The sequence below is a fragment of the Epinephelus fuscoguttatus genome, linkage group LG22 (assembly GCF_011397635.1).
Source record: "Epinephelus fuscoguttatus linkage group LG22, E.fuscoguttatus.final_Chr_v1".
Lineage (NCBI taxonomy): Eukaryota > Metazoa > Chordata > Actinopteri > Perciformes > Serranidae > Epinephelus > Epinephelus fuscoguttatus.
Genome location: NC_064773.1, coordinates 10,895,764 through 10,921,010, shown reverse-complemented (window position 1 = coordinate 10,921,010; position 25,247 = coordinate 10,895,764). Strand labels below are relative to the sequence as shown.

Sequence of the window (25,247 nt, the reverse complement as noted above, 5' to 3'; positions counted from 1 at the left end):
ACACAACAAAGCGCTTGATGATGCTCTCTTTGATTCTTCTTTATTTTTTTATTCTTATCACTATTATTTATCCCTCCAGGCATGGCATATACACAGGGCTAAAATTACAGCCTGTGACTCAGACATGATATTTTCAGAGGACCTGAGAGGGCTGATGAACAGAACTCAGCCTCAATATTTCCTCAATCACTGTACCCTATGATTTATAAAGTCTGCTCCCTCCCCAGTCAACAAAAGAACCATTTTTCCTGTTTGTGTGCTGATATTCACAATCCTGCCTGTCACAATCAAAAGCACAATCAACAAAGATGTAAATAAAAAGACGCTGTGTGCTTTGTGGGAAGCATAGCCCTGTCAGACGCAGTATCTTCTGAGCCTTGCTGAGCGTGTTGACGGGTAAACATGACTTGGCAGAGAAAATCTCACCTGCAAGATGGGCGGATTAGCTTCTTCTGTTTCACTGGAGGTGGGAGACTGGGGCGGAGAATGAAAGGTTGTTTCAGGGACGGAGGCTGGACCGGCACATGGGTTCACACTAGTGCACTGATCTACAGGTGACGATTATGCGCCAAGAAACGCAGCGATACACCAGCAGATGCAGAGCCGCTGTGTGGATGTTTATGATGCAGGTTTATAACTAATGAGATGCATATTTTCATGAGGAAGCAAATGGTCTCTGACATTGTTGCTAAAAGTGCTGCCTTTAGACCAATGGCAGCCCTCAGAAACATTTTGTGTGGCCTCTGAAATGACATGAAGCACATGCATTATACTTTTAACATTTGCAGTTCATTTCACTTGTAGTAGTTTACATTTCAAGGTTGTCTTTGTCTTAGTCTTGAGAAATGCTTTCATGCTTTAGTATTTAGTCACATTTTAGTAATTTTTATCCTTCATAGTTTAAGTGTTTTTGCTGGCTAGCGAAACAATCCTGGTGTAGGCTATTTACTGGAGTTTACCAGCCTGTTGCTAATGCAGCTTTTGAGGATAACTGTAAGCACGCTGTTCTCAGCTTTCAATGTCCAATAGTCCAGCGCTAACATTTTCAGCATCTCTCATCTCGTCAACGAAAATTAAGCATAGATTTCGTCTTAGCTGTTATAATCAAGATCTGTTTTTAGCTCGTCAATGTCTCATATTCGGCACAGAAAAAAGGATTTTTCGTCCACAACATTAACACTGCCAAACACTGGCGTAACAGTCAACGCCATTCACAGCTCCTCTGCGATGAGCATCGTCTCAAAAACAAAATAAAACTGCTTTATTTAGCGTTTTTACTGTTGAAATCACCAGATCTGTTTGTTTTGAGGAGGAAGATAATTCTGCAAATAATCTGTCTCCTGGTACAAACCTCCTGGACATCTGGTTCTAAAGGCCATGACACACCAAACTGATGGTCAGCCAATGCTGAACTGACTGTTGCCCTAGTCAGGGCAGTGTGTCCTGCACCGTTGCCCCTGGTCAGCCCCTGTCAGCTATTTTTTGGCCGCTTTACCATGTTCAGCTCAGTGAACGAGGAGAGAAACAGAAGTGAGGAAAGTAAACAAACAGCTAAAGTTCAGAGGGAGTGAGATCAAGACAAACTGATTACATGAGGTAAAATTATTTTCTTTACACATTAGGCTCTTTAATAGAAATGTTTCATGATGGTTTGTGCCATTGTTCACTGGTGCACAGTAAATATGCTTTGTTATTTCAACATGTGCTAACTGGCTAACGAGCATTTCCCTTTAAATATAGCGTACACTTAGCGTGCTTTCAGACCTAGAGTTGTCTTGCTTTGGTCCGAATCAGGGACTAATTTTGTTCCAAAGTTGTATAATTGCCTAGAGTTGGTTCGTGTTCTCACGGCAGCATTTACAAGCAGATCAAATGCCTTTTGTGAGAAAGCTGCTCTTGATTGGTCAGAATTTCCATGTGGGAAAAATCCAGGAAGTAAAGCAAACGTTGAAGAAGAGTACACTTGCAAGATAAATGTGACACTTTCTAATGTCACAATGGAGGGACAACTACGCAGGTTGATTTTAGCGCTGCTCATTGTGGACTATATTGCTGTCATTGTTCATTTTAGTCAAACCATAGAGTTTGAAAACGAGGCCGGTCCGAGACCACCTCTTCAAGAAGGTCTTGGATCGGTTGTTTTGGTGCACACCCGAGTATGATTGCTGTGTTCACACCTGCCCTAACGAACCACACTTAGGGGGAAACAAACCAAACAGGGCAGGTGTGAAATCACCCTAAAATATGCTTTGCTGCTGGCTCTGTTCACAGCAGCACATAGCTTAGCTTCCTTGGTGGTATTCCCACATGCTTCTCTACCTGGGGGCCTGCCACCTGCCATCTACTGTGTGTAATACACCAATTATAGATAATAACCTCGTACAACCTCACTTCAAGAAAATCAGAGCTATCCCTTTAAATATGTATCAGTTGAGGCTGTGCAGTGAAGCTCACACATGCTCAGTATGTACATGTGTCTCTGTGACTACATTATCAACATGTTAGTGATCCCTGAGGATGCGTGCGCCATCTCAGTTTTACTAATAGCTGCCAGATAATCATATGGCTGAATATCAGTGTAGAGTGATAAAACTGCACAAGCTGGGATGAGGTCTGACACAGATTGATGCACTGAGATATACTGTCATATTTTCACATCACCCGCCAACTGACATTAACCACAAGTGCATTTTTCCCCCCACAGTGGAAAAAGGCTTTAGGTTCAAGTCTTTTAGAGGATGATTAACAAACCCATACATCTCCACTGTGACAGGGAAAGTCAATGCAACAGCCATGGCTCTGACAACAAATCAGTTAATTGTGTCACTTGCTGGCATCAGTGTTCTCCTCCACAGTGTAATGCTCTGTTTCAATGAGCTACTGTGCTTTTTTTTCCCCACGACTTGTTTTCCTGCTAAATGCACCTGCGCTGTGGAGAAACGCATGTCCTTACATTCCCTCAAAGTCCCACTGGTCTCTGTCTCAGAGCGAAGCAGACAATTGTTAAGCTCCAGAATAAAAATGAGAAGGAAAAAAAGATTGAATTCACAAGCTTGTAGCTTATCGGGACATTCCAGGGACAGAAGGAGATGCACTGAACTGTGACCTGGCACTTATTCTCTCCTCTTTTGCCTCCAAAGTTCTGCTTTATTTGGCGAGCTCTACGTGAGAAAAAAAAAAAAAAATTACAGCTGCATATAAAAACACACACTTTCTCCTCTTCTACTTTCCATCTGCAATACTGCACAACTCAACCCTCTCACCGTCCCCGCGGGGTCACGAGTGGAGCAGAGAAAGTGCTTCTTTGTCAGACCTTTCTGTGAGGTGTTAAATAGGATGATTATGTAAAGTGGCCTGTTTTATAATAGCTTCCTGGATGCTGTTGATTAGATAAAATTATGTATTAAGGTTAATTAGATTCAACTAATTTCTAACTCAATTAGAGTCCAAACAGACAAATAAAAAATGTAAAAAAGACGTATGAGTAGAATTTTGGACAAGTGGTGTGAAAAGCAATTACATGATTCTGTTTTGCTTTAAATTGCTAATGTCAAACTGTCCTGCCACAAACTAATTTAAAAGCTAATTTGAGCATAATCAAATCTTAACATGTTAAATTGTATTAAATTAGGCAGACGCGGGGATGTTTAGAGGTAGAAGCAGAAAATATGTCTGAAACCGTCTATCACAGTAACTGTATTAGAGCTGATACAATTATTTGATTATATGATTAGTCAACTGACCATAAAATAATCAAATTTGACAATCAGGTCAATTTTAAAGTCACCTGTCAAGCAAATCTGACACGAAATTCAAGGATTCAACTTTGTTGTGAACGTGAATGTGAATATTTGCAGCTTGTCGCTCTTTATGATATAAAAATGAACACTTTGGGACTGTGGACTTTTGGTTGGACATGTTTAAGTACCTGCACATGTGCTGTAGGAGATTACGATGTGCATAAATTGATGTAAATTGTGGTAATTTGTCCGGAAATCCAATTGAGAAACAGGTTTTGAATTAAATAAATAAAATAACCAGCTGGAAATTAGCCCTTTGCAGTATTGAAAATTTTAAACAAATAATTAGATAAATATATAACTATATAATCTAGTGATCGCTAATGGTGCTTTAGGAAATCGTTTCAAAATAATGTGTATGTGGAGATGTAATATGAAAATAAAGCTGGGTGATATGGAGAAACTCAGTAATCACAATACTTTTGACCAAATAGCATGATATCGATATTGAGATATGAGGGATGCATGATAAATGAAAAGGCGAAAAATTACCAGCCGATAATGGGACATGTTTATAATAACGCACTATTCCAATAATCAAAATTATAGCCGATAAATAGTCCTGATTTCACTTTCACTCGTTGTGTTTCTATCCACCTATTTTTATTCGCATTTTCAACAATTGCGAAAACATTTTTTTGAATGGAAACGCCAGAAATCCGAAAAAAGGCCAAAATATCGCAAAAAAGTTTTTACACTTGGAAGGGGTGGAAAGTCAGTGTATCAATATTAGGAAAATGCGACTTTTGGCAATGGAAACAGATTTAGAGAATAAACAATGACATAGGCTACCGGATCCTACTTCTACTTCACCTCTGCTCCACTAGTCCACAGTCACAAAATGGCGGCAGAGGAAGGGAGCGTCAGATATGTCTGGAGTGACGACGAAACTGAATGTTTCCTTCAATTAATAAAAGAAGCGAAAATGTGCCGGTAGTTGTTTATATCAGTTATGGACATGAGACGCTCTCAAGGACGTCATCTCATGCCACCCTCTTCTTCGGGTGTTCTTTTGCATTTTTATTTTTTTCTTTCACGAGAAGCACCACCTACTGCTCGACCTGGTGACTCCCAATACTCGCAAAACAATAATGAATGGAAACGTGCATAAATTCGCATTTTCTTCTGCGCATTTTCACAAAATTCGCTTAACATTTGGATGGAAACCCAGTTAGCGGCTTAACAAGGGCAGCATCTACACACCTGACACAGTGGATGGCGGTGCATGTAGCTTTAAACTTGGTTTGCAGAGAAGAAGAAGAAGAACTACAGCATGCTGTCTAGAGGGCAAAACGTTGCGATGTGGACGTCTTTCACAGTTCTAGAGGAAGACAATATGATGCCGCTGAGGGTCTGATCTCCAACCACTTAACAGGTTAGACATAACGCTGAAGGACCGTTTACAGAGTGTTAGCACAAGCTAATTAGCAGCAGCGGCTAACATGCAACAGCAAGCTTTTAAAAGGCTCGACTCTGTTGTTAAACTTATTAATAACCGCTAGCAATGTGATGCTACAGTTAGTGATTATTGATAAATAATCATTAGTAATGTTGATATAATGACTAAATGGGTAACAGCAAATAAAAGAACAGCTAGAACAATCTGTTAAGTTTAAGAAAATTACATCACTTTACTGTGATGCAGCCTTTAAAACCAGGAAAAGACAACACACAATATTATGATGTCCCCTATCTAAGATGATATCTAGTCTCATAGTCTCACGATATTGATATAATATCTAGTGCCCAGCCTCATGAAACTCTAACAAGTAGAATGAGTCACTGCTCCTTTTTATAGGTCAGCACACTCAAACTTTAAAAGTCCATGACTTAAAAGATAAGGCGTATGAAATAAAACAAACCCAACAACCACTACTTCCCCAGCTTGTCTGTGGCACTCAGCACCGAGAACATTAATCCCCTCGGAAGCTGTAAATCTTTAATACAGTTCACAAACATACAAAATGAAAAAGGCTCAGCAATTTCTTAAAACAGCTGGGCACTGTAGTTTGTAGCAAACATTACTCACACACGAGGGCATTTGTTAGGGACTATTTTTAACGGTGGATTAATACATATTTGGTGCTCTGGTGAGTATTTTGTTTTGTGGGATCAGCTGAAAATAAACTGCTGTTCCCATGTTAATGGGAATGAAGGAACATGTCATGCAGTGCACGTGTGTCTGTGTTGAACAAGTAGCAACCTGCGGGGCTAAAAGATGAAGCCAACACAGACGTGCCAAAAGCTGCAGTTCCTCTAATGGCCACATGAGGCTGGTTCCAAGAGTGAGTCAATCCTCATGTTAAAACTCCCAACTTTACAGCAGAAATAAACATGTTTAGAGCCTGGTATAAAAAATTGTTTTGGTGTCTATAGCTGATTATATAACTCAGCCCTTTAATTGTTAGGAAGGCTTAAAGTTATACATATTTAAGGCTGTAGCTGCTTTTTATTTACTAATTTATTTAACTGGCAAGTCCCATTGAGATTGAAATCTGTTTTACAAGAGGGACCTGGCCAATGAAGCAGCCAATCAAAACACATTTAAAATGCAACAAATACAACATATAACACACAAAAAAATCCAATTTTAGATCTTCTTAAAGATTATTCCATGTACAAGGTGCAGAGTAGGAGAATGCAGTTTTCCCCAGATCTGTTAAAACCCATGGTACATTAAAAAGCAACCACTTGGAGGAGAGTAGCTGGTAACTACCACAGCTGACACACATAAGGGTGCAGAGGTAGGCTGGAAGTTTGCCAGAAGTTTGCCCAATATTTGGTGCCGTTTTCTGACAAGTCTACCACGGTGACAACGTTGGTTATGTAATGTAACCTTGGCGTAACCCAGATTCCCAAAGTATAGGGGTAGCGAAATATCTACACTTGATACGTGCAATAATGTAAATTCTGCCACAAAGCCTGCCTATTTATTATTATGATGCTTTTATTTTTTATTGCTTACAATCAATCACTCAGGTGCGATATCAGTATTGTTACACTGTGCAATATCTTCCATCAGTCAATAATGTGAAATCAGTCATTTAGTCTGTGCTTCCTGTTGATGCCTCCTTATCATATTGCTTTGTGTTTTTATTCTGTTTGCTTATTATACTGCTTGTGTTGTGCAGTTTACCTATTTTATGTACTTATATGTTGCTTTGTATTTTTTTTCAACTGACTACTACTTTGCACTATCCTTTTGCTTTTGTAATGTTGCAAATTGCCTTGCTGTGACACTAATGAAGGATTATCTTTGCTTATATTAGCCGTAGTGGTCGCTACTGTCGTGTTTTCAGTTCATGAAAGTTAATTCTAATGTTTTGGTAGCCTGAAAGAATCTTGTTTAGCATTTGGTTGTACTAAAAGACCCTCTACAAAGTCGGATTGTATTCTGTCTTTTGGACAGGGAATGATGTTATTAAGTTTGAGTAATTTAATGTATAGTAGCTGCCGATACCGAGTTCTGATCCAGTACTTCTGTCATCCTTGATACTACAGCTGCACAGTGCATACTTTAAGTATGTTAAAGTTAATTAAATCAATGCAATGGATATGCTTAAACATTTATTTTTTACAAAATAAAGTAAGCTATAAAATAATTGTGCGGAGTTTGCATGTTCTCCCTGTGTCAGCGTGGGTTTCCTCCAGGTACTCCAGCTTCCTCCCACAGTCCAAAGACATGCAGGTTAATTGGTGACTCTAAATTGTCCGTAGGTGTGAATGTGAGTGTGAATGGCTGTCTGTCTCTATGTGTCAGCCCTGTGATAGTCTGGTGACCTGTCCAGGGTGTACCCTGCCTCTCGCCCAGTGTCAGCTGGGATAGGCTCCAGCCCCCCCGCGATGGTTACAGAAGAATGTATGAATGAATTATCATAGTTAACCGCAGGTGTAAATGCACAGTGCTGATCAAGCTAGCAGCTAGCGTCAGGGTTAGCTCCACTCTCTCATCCAAATCTGGTCACTGCTGGATCCAGAAATCTAAGATGGTGACAGCCAAACTTACGGCTGTCCACAAACCAATGGGTGACGCAATGGTGGCTACATTTATTACTTTATACAGTCGATGGTTCTGAACAGTTTTTGTAAGACAACAGAAGTCTGTGGGACGCAGACCTGAGCTACAGTTTATCAAGCTTTGACAACACAAGCAATACTTTTAGTAGGATCAATTTGTATTTGTTTATGATGAGTAAAAGGTAGAATATTGCCAATCTTATCCTTGAACTGGAAGGCAGCCATTAAGACCTGGAAAGCACCACATTTAAGATATATCATGATATCTTACAATAACTTATCCAACACGTTACTGAATCATGATCTTGATATTGTGTTGACTTGTTGCCAGGCTTTACTTAGTTTATCACTTGGCTTGGATACAGTTAAAAAAATACAACGCAGCTATACACACACACACACACACACACACACACTGGCAGCTAATTCATGAACCCACCCGTCACACACACACACCTGCCACACACTCTTTTGAATCCTCTTTCCAATCTCCAGGCCTCAGGCATGCTCTGCTGGGGATGTTCTCAAAATACACCCATCAATCATTTCGCAGACAGCTTCGCCTGCCCCTCCTTCCACTACTCCGCCAGCGACTGCTGCAGGAGTCTCAAGGTGAAGGAGGGCGCTGCGTCTCTCCGTCTATAATCACTCACCTGTAGGACTGCAAACACACACAGACCGTGGAAAGAGTGCGGGCTCACATTCAGTGTCCCCTAAAAAACTTCCTACATCCCACAAAAATCATAAAATCTATCTCGGAGGTCCCACTGAGCCGGCTAAAGGACGACAGGAGAGAGGACATTTCCCAGACTGGAGGAGCTTTGCCTTGTAGCATCCACCTGGACGTACATGATGAAGTATCGGAAGGGCACAAAAACACACAGGGCAGACGTGAGAAAAGAAAAACGAGTAAAACACGAGCCCTGCTTTTCCCCCTGGAGTGTGAGCCCAACGCTAGCCCGTGAGAGATGAGAACAACTCTTTATGAAGCTCATCACATGACCAGAATGTAATTACACGTCTACGTTTGGTGCTTGAGTGAAGTCTGCTGGGAAACACAGAGGGGGGAAAGACAAAGAAGCACTCTAATACGATTAAAATCCTTCAAACCCGAGCGTCATCAAAGTTATAATCCCTCTATGTGTCTACGTTCATTCACATACTGTACATCCTCTGTTGTATGTGCTTTGCTTTTTCTGGATAGGACACGCTGTCGTCTGATGAAACACGTTGAAATAGTGAGGAAAAACATCTTACAGTTTTGTCTGATTTTAATTCACTTGTCAGGGGGATTCTCGCTACCTACTCTGGCACACCTGAGGTGAAAAACAGGCTGAATAAGTAAAGAATACAGTGAGGCAACAGCGGGCATGATCGGCTTTTCCTTTTTCCCCGCCAACAAATATTTGGCAGGACAGGAAAAAAAAAAAAAACAACCACAACTTAAAGATGGTGAGAGCGGGGGGGAATTAAAGCAAACAGCGAGGTTCTGTATAGAGCCTGTCCTAGTTCTTTTCGTCTACCAAAACAAAAGGGGGAGACAGGAGGACAGGAGGGAGGGAGGCAGCGAGGAGGACAGAGATGGATATGGAGGTAGCGAGGGGAGGTGGCAGAGAGAGAGACAGAGAGAAATATAGAGTGAGTTATGTAACTACAAGGCGTCTGTGATGTCAACCGCTCTGTCTTCAGTGGAGCCGACGCTCCTTTGAACACACGGGGATGAGCGCGCTAAAGCGAACACACATTTCTCTGCCTATTTTGACAGAATCTGGTTGTATGTGTTGCAACTGACTTTCAACATGAGAGCGAACAAGCTGTCTTTACTGGCGGTGAAAACATTTACTCAAGTACTGCATTTAAGTACAGTTCTGAGGTACTTTACTCAAGTATTTCTATATTATGCTACTTTATATATTAATTCTGCTTCAATTCAGAGGGATATTTTACTCCACTACCACTGCAACAGTTACCACTTGTTGAGAAGGTAAAAATATACACATAAAGAATGTGCCCTAAAATATAAGATGCATGGTTACAGATTAAACAAACTAACATGTCACTGACCCACCGACATATGTATTAAGTAGACAGCTGTGTCCCTGCCCTTTTTTTTAGGAATGAGTTCTGTAAAACTTCATTTCATTCAGGAACGCTTTTTATTTCCATTTGCAGTATTATATTTGCCAGTATGGCTCTGTTCTGGGGCCTCTCTGCCCTTCCTTGGGCCTACGCAGAAAGCCTCTTCCATGTGCCTACAAGGAAAGCCTAAGGCAGAGAGAGCACACCTCCCTGCCCTTCCATGCGCCTACACAGAAAGCCTCTTCCATGTGCCTACAAGGAAAGCCTAAGGCAGAGAGAGCACACCTCCCTGCCCTTCCATGCGCCTACACAGAAAGCCTCTTCCATGTGCCTACAAGGAAAGCCTAAGGCAGAGAGAGCACACCTCTCTGCCCTTCCATGCGCCTACATGGAAAGCCTATGGCAGTGAGAGCAGCAGCAAAGACCCCCCAGGAACAGAACAGAGCAGCATCAATGACAAACAGAATTGATAAGTCAGACACAACATGAAAAGGAGGAGCTGGGGTGGAGGTGGGTTGCTAAGCAGGCCAGAACAGTTTAAATAGGGAATGAATGAATGAGATTCGCCAATTGGTTGCAATGTCTTGTCTCAATTAACACACACACACACACACACACACACACACACTACTACACTTTTTGACAAATAAAGACATGTCTTCTTCTTCTTCTTTTTTTTTTAATAGCAACACATTCTCAATCCGACCTTGTTGCATATCAGTGTTTGGTTATGGACCTTCCACGTCCAGATATGACGTGAAAGGTACCCTGGGTGCGTTGGTTGTTGACGCTCTGGGACACCGAGTCAAGTTCTGCCTGCTACATGCATTGTCTTCTTTCAAAATACAATTATGCTTTCACAGGAAATTTAACGTTTACATACAATCTCTTTCACAATAAACGCACTACGTCAATACAACACCATGACAACCTACCTTCAACAACTAATGCACATGGTTGGCTTTAGGAAAAAAAGATAAGGGTTTGGCTTTATAATCTTATGGGAAGCTAACGTTGCTCTCACATGTAAAAGTCTGTCTGTTGGACCCATCCACCACCCCTCCGGCCCACCCTACTCGGACTTTCATCGGTCACCAGTATGCTGGGTGCCATAACTCTCTGTGTCTCTGATGCGCTGTCTGTCGGAGTTAGATCAAATAAATGATTCATAATTAATATATCATCTGAGGCCTAATTTTAGAACAAGTAATATTCATGCTGGTTTAAATAAACAGTTTGACTGTATTTCGTGATCTTTGCTGAGCAACAGTTTTGTGTGAAATTAAAGGCCCTTCCCATATAGACGCCTGACCCAGATATTGGCCTGTTGATTTCAGTGATTTAAGCAAATAATAGCCCGGGCTACTAACTGAAGTTTTACAGTACTTTTCATGTCCCTTTTTTGAAAATATACTCGTAATCTACTTTTTACTTCCTCAAATTTGCCATTTATACCTTCATTACAACTGGAGAATTAAACAGTGGATGCGTTTGTAGAGCGTTCCATTTCAAAATAAATTAACGAATGGTTAAGTTAAGAACATTCACCATACATGATGCTCTGCTTCTCCAAAAGTGTGGTGCACTGTATAAATGAACGGTACTATATTTTCACAGCACTCCACATGAACAGTCGTTGAAACATATTTCCACTAATAACATTTGAGTTATATAATGAACAGTCGTGAGAAGAGGACAAAGGGAAGAAAAGAAGCCTGGGTACTTCACCCTCAAACCTCCAGGTGAGATCATATGACATCAGCCTATGTCGCAGCGTACTGTCTGATCAAGCTGTTAACTCATCAACATCACACGTATACCACCAAAGCAACCGTCAACAGACTCTTGTGTCACTGGTTTCCCACTAAATGGAAACATACAGATAAATGTACAACCCCAGTTCCAAAAAAGTTGGGACACTGTGTAAAATGTAAATAAAAACAAAACGCAATTATTTGCAAACCCTTTTTGACCTGTATTCAATAAAATACAGTCCAAAGACTCGATATTTAATGTTCAGACTCATTTTTTTTTATAAATATATGCTCATTTTGAATTCCATGCCTACAGCACTTTTGAATTAAGTTGTGACAAGGGCATGTTTACCACTGCGTTACATCACCTTTTCTTTTAAGAACACTCAGGAAGCGGACTGAGGAAACTAATTGTTAAAGTTTTGAAATTGAAATTATTTCTCATTCTTGCTCAATATAGTTACTCAACAGTCCAAGGGTCTTCTTTTCTGCATTTTATGTTTCATAATGTGCCACACATTTTCAACAAGAGACAGGTCTGGACTGCAGGCAGGCCAGTCAAGTACCCGCACTCTTTAACTACGTAGCCATGCTGCTGCAATACCTGCAGAATGCGGCTTGACATTGTGTTGCTGGAATACGCAGGGACGTTTCTGAAAGAGATGTCGTCTGGATGGCAGCATATGTTGCTCCAAAACCTGTGTGTACCTTTCAGCATTCATGGTGCCTTCACAGATGTGCAAGTTACCCATGACGCTATGGGCACTAACACACCCCCATACCATCATAGTTGCTGGCTTTGAACTTTGCGTTGGTAACAATCTGGATGATCCTTTTCCCCTTTAGCTCAGAGGACAAGACATCCATGATGGACTTGTGAGAACACAGCACACTTTTCTACGTTGTGTCAGTCCATCTCAGATGAGCTTGGGTCCAGAGTGTCTATTAATGTCTTTTTTATATATGTCTTTCTTTTTGCATAGTGGAGTATCAACTTGCATTTGTAGATAGAGCAATGAACTGTGTTTACTGACCATGGTTTTCCAAAGTGTTTCTGAGTCCAAGTAGTAATATGCTCGATACAGTATTATTTACATATATTATTTGCTTAAATCACTGAACTCAACAGGCTTATATAAGGGACAGGCTGTGGCTCAGCAAAGATGGTAAATATGATCAAATTGTTTATTTAAACCAGCATGACTTGTATAAAAATTTGGCTTCGGAGAACATATCAATTCTGTGTAATGTTGTGACACTTGTTTCACGGCACCCAAGGGTAACGGCACCCAGCATACTGACACAACACCACTTTATCCTGATAATAAAATATCCAATAAATATTCAGAACTTGGATTAATTTCTATGAAAATCACTGATTGTTTTGATCTGAGGACCCTTACGGACTTAAAGAATATAAATAACTTACAGGGTAATTGAGGAATGGACGCATACTCAGACTATGACTGCCTCAGATGAAGGGAATTACCACTTGTATTCTCGTCATAGTGGTAAATCTGAATGACTTACGCTCTTCTCTGGTTTCATGGTCTCAGTTAAATTAAATCAATCACGCTAACAATGTGTAGCATCTCCATATAAACAAAGGTTTAAGCATTTATAATTGCATGTGCGATCTGAACAGCTTCCTAATTGTTCGCTCAAGTGGGTGGTCAACAATCTGGTTTCATACATCCAATGAACTCCTTGGCAACCAGACCAGACTTCTAACTGAGACAGGTCTTTATTTGTCAAAATGTATAGCAACACCAGGCTAGTAAAAGGGGCCGGCCTAAATTAAAGTTTAACGGTATGTTGGACTTTGAGTAATGTATTTACCAGGTAAACTTTACTTTAATGGAGTCATTTCTATGGGAGGAATTATACTTTTACAAGAGCATAGATTGTCAGTACTCTACCCACCACTGAAGTAGGTAAAATAAGCTTAATGAATACCTGAGTAATAACAATCCAGTGATATTGTATATAAAACATAAGGCAACACTCTGAGAGAGGGAATTCTACATTTTGAATACTTTAAAAGGATAGTTAGGCCTCATTTTCATTGCTTTGTCCATCTTTTCCATTGGTAATAACAACTTACTAAGTTTGGTGCTGAGATTTTGTTGTTTATCACAGTTTACAGCTCAACTCTCTGGTTGAGTTTTCACCAACCAAGCTTGCTGCGCCTGTGTGCACTCAGTTTTCCTATGCATTGAGGGATTATGCCAGCATACAGGTACTTTTGGATTTACCTCCACATAAAGTAGTTCAGATAATCTGTAACAGCACATTTCTGACAGCAGGAGTTGTATTTTTAGTGCAGTATATTGTGGTATTGCTACGTCTACGTGAAGAACCTAAATATGTATCTCACATCTTGTATTTACTGTGCGCCTGTTTGTGTTCACCTCCATACTCTATATTTCTCCTCCTCTCAGCCTGTTGTCCCGTCACACCTCACAGACTCCACCCTGCAATCCTGTTAGCGCTTATCAGAGCATGGCTCAGGTCCAAACACGAACTCACACATCTACTTTTTCCACCAATCAATACCAAATTTACAGAGGCAGCTTTTCTCTCTCTCCTAACTGAGCTCAGCTCTCCGGGGTGGCTGGTGCCACCAGGCTGAGGAAGTTTGGAGTGAACAACACACCTCTCATATGGCTGCTTACACAAAACCCCCTGAAACTGGGAACACACTTTTAGTGCTGACAGTGAAAGAGAAGAAGCAAACACTGAACAACTGTGTAAATACAGAGGACATCACACAGAGTGACAGACAGGTAGACTATGATTAGTTATGTCACTAACAAACACCCTGAATCTGTGTGAGAACAGAAACCTTGCAAATCAAAGATAAACACCCCCCAACAAGACAAAGTCTACAGTCATGCTAACAGCTCTGTCAGGCTACACTGTGATGTTAGAGCCAAATGCTAACGTCAGCAAGCTAGCATGCTCATAATAGACGGTATAATTCACCATGTTCTCCATATTGGTTTAGTGTGTTACCATGCTAACATTTTCTTATTAGCACTTAACACAAACTACAACTGCAGCTTGGTTATGGCATCCTGGATGATTCTGGTAAATGGTTTCTGGCAGTGAAATGATTTAACTGTAGTTTTGGGATTTTTTACAAATATAATCCATCACAGACATTTATGTCATTGGTGGTGTCGATGGTGGTGTCCCTGAATGTGCTCCAGTCTGTGATTGGCTCCTTCTCTTGTATCACGGTTTATTTTAAGTGCAACTGGACTTGCTTGAGTTTTCTTCGCCTCTCATCCGAACCATTACAGTCACTGAGGTCATGTGCTAGCTCTGGGTTTCAGAGTCTTTAAGGTCACATACGAGTCGTTGACCCACCCGGCCATCTTGTGTGCCTTTAGAGTTAGATGGGTTCAGGTGTGAATGGCTGCTAAGTCATCTAGAGAGGGATCCCAAGATTGCATTGTATTGTATTGATTGACTGCGCTGTAGGTGGGTTGGGTTCCTCCCCTAGAGAACTTAACACCCATTCTCACCTTTTGTACCTACACAATGCTCTAGGCATGACAGGAGAATATGTGTATATATATTTGGTCCAGGTGACGACCCTGCGGTTCCCAAGCCAAGTCCCTATGGACTGAGCTACTGCTGCCCCTTCTCCCTTCTCACCCATTCTCACCTGGACCCATCTAACCCTAACAGCACGCAAGATGGCAGAGTGGATCAATGACTCACAAGTGACCTCAACGACTGTGTAAGGGTTCACACCCACACCGAATTTAAAGCCTGCGACTCCGCACCAGTCCTCTAGAACTGAAAAAGCTTCTTGGATGAGAGGCGGAACGTCTTCAAGAAACTCAAGCAAGTCCAGCTGCCTATGATATAGCACCTAAGATGACCATGACCTGGATGACTGAGAGTCTTCACCGACATAGTATCTTGACCTCAACACGAGGGGCACACGTTCACTTCGCCTCTATTTGATCATAAATCAAAGTATTGGACAAACTAAAATCTTAATCTTATGATAGAGCTAAATGAAAATTTTAATTCCCCCACCAGACACGTTTTAAGCATATTAACACTAATATTTTGTTTAAAATGTTTTCCCACATAATAGTTTAAAAAATGCTGAAAAGGGTCTGGAAGAAAAAAAAGATCTACTCTTTCACCTTCACTGAGAATTCTAGATTTGGCCTCTGCCCCGCCCACCACTGCTGCTTGGAGTAGTTTTTGCTTTTCGCCTTTCTCCAGCGCTGCTCGCACTAGGTTGATCCGTGAAAGAGCTTTATACTGGTCTATGTTAATGTTGGAGGAAACTCTGGAGAGATTCAGTCATACATGTCTGAGCCTCAGTCAGACAAAGATTCAGGTGTTGTGTTGAGTCTGTTGCACCAAACTGGCGACTAGCAGATGTATTAGAATGACAAGTGTAGTTAGCATCTTTTATTTATGTTGTTTGTTAGCTTGCTAGCTTGTAGGCAGTCGCTGACACAGCATTAATGGTTGTGAAACATACGATAAGATCTGCAACAGTGGGGGTTTTGGTTGATAGTGGACGGAAGCTCCAGAGAAGCTTAGCAAAGACACAAGTTAGTATAGTCAAGGTCAGATATTTAAGGGGACAAAAACATAAGAGAACAAAGTTTTGAGTCAAGGGTACCTTTAAGAGATCACCAGAGTTATTATAATTAATCTTGTTAACAACATAAGTGTGTGTGCCAAACATAATAGTAGTCCATGATCATGCAATATTTTAGTCTGGACCAAAGTGGTGGAGCAACAGACCAACCGACCGGCTTTGCCATTCATAGAGCCATTCTACTGCGAGGCTTAAAATGTTTTTGTGTTTATTTTGGGTGGAATTTGTGCAAAAATAAAGCAAAGAAACAGAGCAAAGCAATTATTAGAATCCCAAAACACCACTGAATGATTTCATGTCCAGACAGGCAACTCCAACTGACTCAGGATGTGAGTGACTTGGTCCAACAAAGGTCAAAAAGTCAACTATAATTGGCCCAACAATCGTGATGTCTGTCTACTCACTTACAGACCTGCAGCCACCATTAAGCACCACATTCCCCTCAACTGGGACTAACTGGATTAGTCGCCCAACCAGATCAATAACAATCCTCACAAATATCAGCACATCTCCTCTTGTGGAGCGTCCTTGGAGGATAAATAGGATTGGAAGTGCTGGAGATAAAAGTGCAATCACATTTTGACTAATTCCTCACAGGCCTCTCTGCCTTTGTTTCTGTGTCATTTCATCATCTCTGAGATCTCTCTCCCTTTAATGTCGAAAGATTGAGAGGGAACGGGGAGATTCGGCGACGACACAGGAGGTCTTTTGTATAAAATGCGAGATTGGGAAGGTAATTCTTTTGAAAAGATAAAACAGGTGATGTGTCACCAGGAAGAAGCCCCCATGTTTAATGCCACTACGTGCAGAGCAAATGTTTTCAGACCAGGAACCATTTCTCCTCCTCTCACTCTATCTTGATGCAGTCAAACACTATCGGCAAATACATCTTAACATTTGTTTTATCCTGCTCGCGGTAGCAGACGTGTACAGGAATTCAAATAGCGACTAAGATTTTATCAAGTAAGCTGTCTTCCAAAGTATTGAATCTTAGACTTCGACATACTTCCCTGCTGGTGAGTAACAGGAACTACCGAACTTTCTAGAAACAACGACAGTTGATTGACTTATTAGTTCATAAACAATTTCATAAACATCTACCAAACAACAAAGCTAGGGGAATACAGTCATGCTAGCCTCTACAAGCCTCTTGCAATAGGGCTGCAACTAATGATTATTTTTCCATTATCGATTAATCTGCCGAATATTTTCATGATAATTGATTAATCGTTTAGTCTACTAATGCTCGAAAAAAGTGAAAAATGCTCATCATAATTTTTTTTCCAACCAACAGGCCGAAACCTGAAGTCTTTGCTCGAAAAATGTCTGAAACAATTAATTGTTAATCATACAGTTGGTGACGAATTCTCTGTCAATCAACTGATCTATTAATCGACTAATCGTAAATGCTAACATCAGCAGCTAACATGCTCACAGTGTTAACATACTAGATCTTCAGCAGGCATAGCATTTATCATATTCACCATGTTAGTTTGGCTTGTTAGCATGCTAATTAGCACCAAACCCAAACTATAGCTGAGGCTGATGGGAATGTCTTTAGCTTGCAGGTATTTGGACATTAACCAAAGTATTGGATGAATTAAAACTAAACGGATAGTTAAGGGATCACCAAGGCGATTACACTTTATCTTGTTGGGAATATGAATGTGTCAGCCAAACGTCATGGCAATCCAGCCAATAGTCATCAAGATATTTCACTCAAACGTACAAATGTCAACATGGAGGCACCGACAGAAAAGCCATTGGGATTCATTGGGTCTCAAGCAGGAAGTGATACACAAATAAACTTCCTCTTATATTTTGTCTGTTTATACCCATTGATTTCTGGCATTCACCAATTTTTGCTTATTTTTGCTCTCCTCTTATGTATGTATGTATTTTTAGAGTCGACAAATTGCTCATCCCACGCAAGGAAAAAGAAGTTTTAAATCTGAGGAACAAAAATCAATGCATGAATATCATATAATCAAATTTTGACAATTGTGTTTGAGTAATTATTATGATTGAATTATTACATTTGTGGGCGAATAAACACTACTGGTCCATTTATCCCAGTTAAAGTCCCCACGAAACAAAAGTTCAACTATCTTTAGCACTTGCGCTGTGACATATTTCTCAGTGAAATGGAATATGATGGATGGACGGATGGATGAACAGACAGATAGATAGACAGAAAGATGATAGACAGATCGAGTGATAGACAGATAGACAGACAGACGGATCGATCGACAAATGGACAGATCGAGTGATAGACAGACAGACGGATGGATGGATGGATGGATGGATGGATGGATGGATGGATGATGGACAGATAGACAGGCAGACAGACAAACAAACGATGATGGAAGGATGGATGGATGGACGGACAGACAGACAGATGATGGATGGATGGATGAATAGTTAGACAGACGGACAGATAGACAGACATACAGATGCATACATAGATGGACAGATCGAGTGATAGGTAGATAGACAGACAGACAGACGAATAGATGGATGGATGGACAGATAGACAGACAGATGATGATGGATGGATGGATAAATAGTTAGACAGACAGACAGACAGACAGACAGACAGACAGATAGATAGATACATTCATAGGTAGGTAGGTAGATCTTACATCTCACATCTCTTCCTATCTGTCTCCATATTGCTTTGTTCACTACGACAGCCCACAAATGGTGAAGTGTGGTTTTATATGACCGAGCTCGTCGATCAAAGTCTTATTTCATTAGATGAACTTTTGTAAACACCCCCGAGTGCAGAATGAGTCATCAGAACTTTGAATCAGTTTCACCTTGTTTCACAGAAAGAGACAAGAAAGGGATTTTATGTAAAAACATCCTGATAGTTATTTTTTTTTAACATATGTTTGGCACATAACAAAACATAAATGCTCAGTTAACACGGGGACATACGATTCAAACTCGGATTATTCATTTTCATTTCATGGGGACTTTCAAACTATATCAACTCGTTGATGATATGGTGTAGTGGTAGTTGATGAGGTTAGGGTACTACTAGGTAGATCAGTAGGTTACCAAGGAGGAGGTGGGTATACTCTCCTGTATATCCCAATGGCTTTATGGCTGGTAGGTGAGTGCAGACTGTATACCTGTGTATATGATCCACTACACCACTGCCAGGAGCTCTGCTTTTAGATTTGTGCAAAACACTGGAGCCTTGTTTTAGGCCGGTCAAATCCGGTGCCTCCACACCTGCATCACTCCAATTCTTGGGTGTGTGCTAGAGTATTTGCACACAGCACGACACCTGGCTTTATATAGTGCTTAAGGGGCATTAGCTATGCTAATAACAAACAATCAGCCATGTGCCTTTATTTTATGATCAGGTGGGCTTCATCATTCGGCATATTTGGATGGTTAAGAGCATTTGGTGCATCTGGACTTGACTTCTCTGATGTTTTACTCAGTGTGAAAGATTTAGAGGGATTTAGCGGCAGGCATCTAGCAGTGACGACTGCAGATGGCAATCCGCTGAAACTTCTCCTGGTTAGAATTCTTTCAGAATTCATTGTTCAGGAAGTGATCTCCGTAGATGAGGACCCGCCCCCCATGTAGATATAAACGGCTCATTCTAAGGTAACGAAAACACAAAGATTCTTATTTTCGGGTGATTATACACTAAAGAAAACATACTTATTATACTGTGTTCCATTTCTGTCAATGTATTCCCCTACATCCTTCACACTGGGCCTTTAATGAATAACTAACAAAAAATATAAGAGACATTTAAGAGATTGTTGCTGCGTGAGGCTCACTGAAGCAAAGATTCCAATAGCTGTCCAGGTATTAAAGTCTGGACCAAACTAGCGGATTGACTTTGTTAAACATAACTTGAAATCTTCTGGGGTTTTGGACTGTTGGTTCGACTAAATACGCAGTCTGAAGGCATCACCTTTGGGTCTGTGTACTGAACAATAAATCAGGAAACTAACAGGCAGATTAATTGATAATGAAAACAACAATTAGTTGCAGCCACAAACCTGACACACGAGGCAGGTTTAAGCAAACGTTTGCATTTGTCTGTTTGTCTCTGTCTGCATGTACGTGTGTCTGACTGCCAAATGTATTTTTAGAGAAACTCTATCCTCGTGGTTACGCATTTACCAGGAATATGCACACAAACACCTCCACCCCTCTTGCTGTGAACATACACCGAAACACTCGCACAGACACACACACACTCAAAAAAAAAAAAAGCCACTGTCATTCCTCATTTGTTGTCTCCGTCCATCTCCAAAATCCAGTCCTTCTTCTCAGCCCCACTACCTCCCTGTCTATAACTCAGGCGATAAATCTCGTCTCGGTCGCACACATAAAGGAAAGACGAATGGGGGAAGCGGGGAGTGAGGGCGAGGGCGAAAGAGATAGATGACGCGCTCGTATACATGTACGCTCGTCTATAAACCCTGCTGCATTGACATTCATCCTTCTCCTTTCTTTTTGGTGTGTGTTTTGTCGTGTGTGTGTGGGCGGGTGAAGGACACTCCACATCTCTCTCTCAGTTGAGAATAAAGAAGTCTTTGTAACCTCCAGTCTCTCTGGACCTGGGCTTTAAACACACATATCACGGGGCTTCCTATCCCCACACTCACTGACACTGTCACCATATAAGTCCTAGAAAATATAAAAACGCCGCACTGGCACACAAAAATCAGCAAATGTTCCTCCAAACTGAAGTCTCGCATGCATTCATCTCTTCAGATCAACAGGCAAGGTTAAAATCTTAAAAAAAAAAAAAAAAACACTGTGTGGAAGTTGTGTATTAAAATGTATGAATGTGAATAGCAAAAAAATAAATCACAGGGAAAGGAAAAAACAGGAGATAAAGACACAGTACTCACCATCCTCTTTGCATTCCTCAGGCGGCTTTGCCTTCTTGGCTAGCCTCGGGTCCAGCCACGATGTTGTCTTGGTGTTGTGGCTGTGAAGAGACGACAGAGAGAGGGAGAGTGAGAGGGAGTGTGATAGATGGCGAGAGAGAGGAGACTTGGCAGAAAGCGAGAAGGAGGTTGGTGGATTCTTAATTCGGCTGGAGAATCATTTCAGAGAGGAAAGATGAGACTCCCTTGTGTGCCTGCCTCTGAAAAAAGGTGACAAGCAGAGAGGAAAAAAAAAAGCTTTAGGTTTACAAAATGGCAATCGATACTTTTAATTTGCTTACTGTCTCTCATTAGAGGGCGGAGGAGGAGGAGGAGGAGCAGGGGCAGAAACAGATAGAGGGGTGACTGAGGGAGTGATGGAGGGGAACAGCTGTGGGCTTGGCAGATTCATCCAGAGCCTCAGGCAGAGAGCTGGATCTAGATCAGATATGATGTGCCAGGGAAACTCGACGCATCTCCGCGGCTTTGTCTGAAGCTCCGGAGCCACAATGGCCTCCCTTCATGATGACAGTAAGGGGGGCGGGGAGGGGGGGGGGGGGGGGGGTTGTGTGTCTGTACACAAAGTGCCTACAGTAAGAACCCGAGGTGAGAGGATGAAGGAAGAGGACGCGGTAAAGAGGCGTCCTTGTGTCTTTGTTCTTTTCAGGACTTTCAACTTTTACTTATTTCCCGAAGGAAGCTGTGTTTGCAGTTCAGCATTAAAGACACAGATCACAGGGCTGCACCAATGACAGGAATAACAATTTATGGTTAAATAAAACATAAAAGCGCAGTAAAATATAAATCTGTGTAGATATTAAAGTTGGATTAATTACTTTTTGTTTTGGCTGAAGCAGAGGGGCAAACTGAAAACACATGTCACATACAGGGCTCCCACACATTGTTACCAAGGAGTTTTCAAAACTTTTTCAAAACTTTATTTCCATGTTTTTATTAAACTAGTACAGTGCATTATTAAACACGCACTTCATGGGCATTTGGGGATCATCAAACTGCTAGCGCTTGCTAACTTAACTGACTCATGAGACATTCCTGCCAAAAACTAGCTCAGATCCCCACAGACCAAAACCAGCACATATGGGTATTTCACAAAAAGTTAAGGCTACTCTGCTTTTTGGGGGAAAGAAAACCAAGATCCTAAAGATCAGTGCTTCCCAAGAGGTCCAGCCCTGGGGACCAGTTTTCGTTCATTCATTCATTTTCTGTAGCAACTTACCCTGTTGGGGGTCGCAGGGGGGCTGGAGCCTATCCCAGCTGACATTGGGTAAAAGGCAGGGTACACCCTGGACAGGTCACCAGACTATCACATTCACACCTACAGCCAATCTAGAGTCATCAATTAACCTGCATGTTTTTGGACTGTGGGAGGAAGCTGGAGCACCCTTAGAAAACCCACGCTGACATGGGGAGAACATGCAAACTCTGCAGAGAGGGGCTTCCTCACCCCGGATTCAAACACCCACCATGGGTTCCATACCAGGAACCCTCTTGCTGTGGGGCAACAATGCTTACCACTGTGTCACCGTGTTGCCCAGATTTGTCTTTAGTCATTAGTTCAAGGTCCACTCATACTTGTGTTTGGCCATGTCCTCGGGTTAGTTTGCTCTCTCTGTTAGGCAGCTGTCCATTAGTCACTCAATCCACAACAGGAAATGGCACTTCAATATAAAAGCTCTGTGCCGGAATTCACTGTACTTAAAAATAAAGTCTTTTTTACAAACTTGACATGTTTGCGAGTTACTTGTAGCCCGGAAATCCAGACCCAAATCTATGCAAATGGCCCAACTCGAGCATGCATTTGAAAATATCACTGCACACAATTGGATAACACTACGACCAATCAGAACAATATACAGGGTGACGTATACACTTAGCTACCAGCGGAGCTAACTGGTAGATTAGACTCTTGATGTATTCGGTCGGCAAAACAGCAAAAACGTCTTTCTTGCAAAGGAAAGATTCGAGCGCTGTCTTCTGTTCCTCTTTTAGAGAAAAAGCCAAGTCTAACTCATTCATTGTAGCGGCCAAAGCCGTTTCAAACAACTGGTGTTCATCCGTAGCCATCTTGCAATGTTTACTGACTGATTCCGGACTTCGTTGTCACAGCGCTGTCGTCATCTGTTTAGCTCGCCTCTGGCCCGCCTATATCAGATACACCGATGTGATTGGTGCAGCTCGGCTCCAACGGCATGGGTAATGAGCATCATTACTGATGCCAGAGTGACTCGCTCAGCAAATTCAAATTGTGCTCTCGCGAGAACTCTGGATTTCCAGGGTAAGTCACTTGCAGTCCATTCAGAAAGGACCCAGGACCCATGTTTGGACTGTGAACCACCAACTGGGAACCACTACTATAGATAGATGTCAATGCAATTTGACATGCGTTTAATTGTGACACATATGTACGCATTTATTTCCTGTCAAACAAACATTTGTTGAAGTGCAGAGCAGCAGGTGGGTTTAAAGCAGCTGATAAAAAACATCAGGAACAAGCAGGTAACAGAGAGTCCAAATGAAAGCAGAACAAAAAAACTAGAGTGAAAACCAACCAGGAAAAATATGATGAAAAATCAAAACACAAGCTACCAGCCAAGAAATGTAGCAGGAAACGACACCAAGAACACAGGGATGAACGCAGGGCGAACAAACAAGGAACAAAGAGAAACACACAGGTATATATTCACAGAAAACTAATCACAAGAATGAGACACAGCTGGAGTAGGAGGACACGGGCAAAAGGAGGGAAATTGGGATTGGCTAACAACAAGGGTGTGGAGGGGAACACACGGGTGGAGCAAACAGGACTAATACAGAACAGGTGTGAGGGGAAGACTGTGGGAACAGGGAAGGACTAACGAGACAGGTGTGACAGAAAACAGGCGGGAGAACACACAAAGACAGGAAGTAAAACCAGACACGACACATGAGGAGAGAATGTACAAAATAAAACAGGAAACAGATTCAACATGAATGAACAACATGAAACAAGGAAGACAAACAGAAAACTCCAAAAACAAAGTCCATAGGATAACAGAATATAATAGACATAATTGTTTGTGATTTTGCCTAAACCCTCTCCACAGCAGAGCAGCAGCAGTTGGCTCATAAGACTGTTTAATACATCCTGAATCCAGTCACACACACACTAACAAATTTTCACAACTGGACTAGACTTTGTAATGGACGATTTTATTCTAATTTAATCTCTATTTATTTATAAATTAAGGTTGATTGCTGCCATGGCGCTCTAGGTTTTCCCTGCCCAAATGACCCAACACAGAGGCTGGATATTAGTTATCCGGACTGACAGTAGCCATGTTCCCATCAGCCTGTTTAGATGCGCATCTAGAAGTATCGCATCGGAAAATTATGATGCAAACGCCAAAATTCTAATTAAAATATAATTATAATATGATCGCTTTAGCCGGGTTTTGGTTGATTCGAAAAAATGTCGATTCGCAAAACGGGGGATGGAAACAGTTATGTTCGAATTAAGTCTGACATAGCACACCTCTCTCCATGGTGATATCCACACTCTGGGTCAGATGCATTTACAAGCTGGTTGCCAACCGCCAGAAAACGTAGAAGAAGAATAATGCAAGACTTGTTTTGTTTCTGGTTCTGCGGAAAACTTGCGCGAGTTCATAGTTTTCACCAAAGTCCGTACATTTAATGGAAACACAGGATTCGTATTTCTTTTAATGCGCATTTCCCAATGATTCAAATCACTTTTGGATGGAAACATAGCTTGTGAATATTCACAAATACTAAGTGCCTCAAATCTCAGTGTGAAAGCTTTGGTTCACCCGCTAGACAACAGCTTGTTGGCATTTTTCTTTCCACCAAAATGGGGCATGGCCTTGGTGATGACGTGATGCTGGTCTGGTCTGTGTGTATAATGTGATTCTAGTGACGTTTTAAAGGTAACGCAGTGCAGCCCTTGATTTTAAATCAGTAATTAAACTATAAATCAATATATCCATGTATATCCATGTATATTCATTACCTACCACGTGTTTTGTTAAATTTGTGA

At 41.4% G+C, this 25,247-nt stretch overlaps 1 protein-coding gene across 8 annotated transcripts in view; it reads right to left on the bottom strand.

The window, feature by feature from the left end:
• magi2a (membrane associated guanylate kinase, WW and PDZ domain containing 2a) overlaps positions 1 to 25,247 on the bottom strand; it is a 396,740-nt gene that overhangs the window by 107,271 nt on the left and 264,222 nt on the right. For all 8 annotated transcript variants that reach the window (XM_049566794.1, XM_049566795.1, XM_049566796.1 and 5 more), the window contains exon 6: positions 21,176 to 21,255. In XM_049566794.1, coding sequence (XP_049422751.1) covers positions 21,176 to 21,255 — 80 coding nt within the window. The remainder of the gene's footprint in view (positions 1 to 21,175; positions 21,256 to 25,247) is intronic.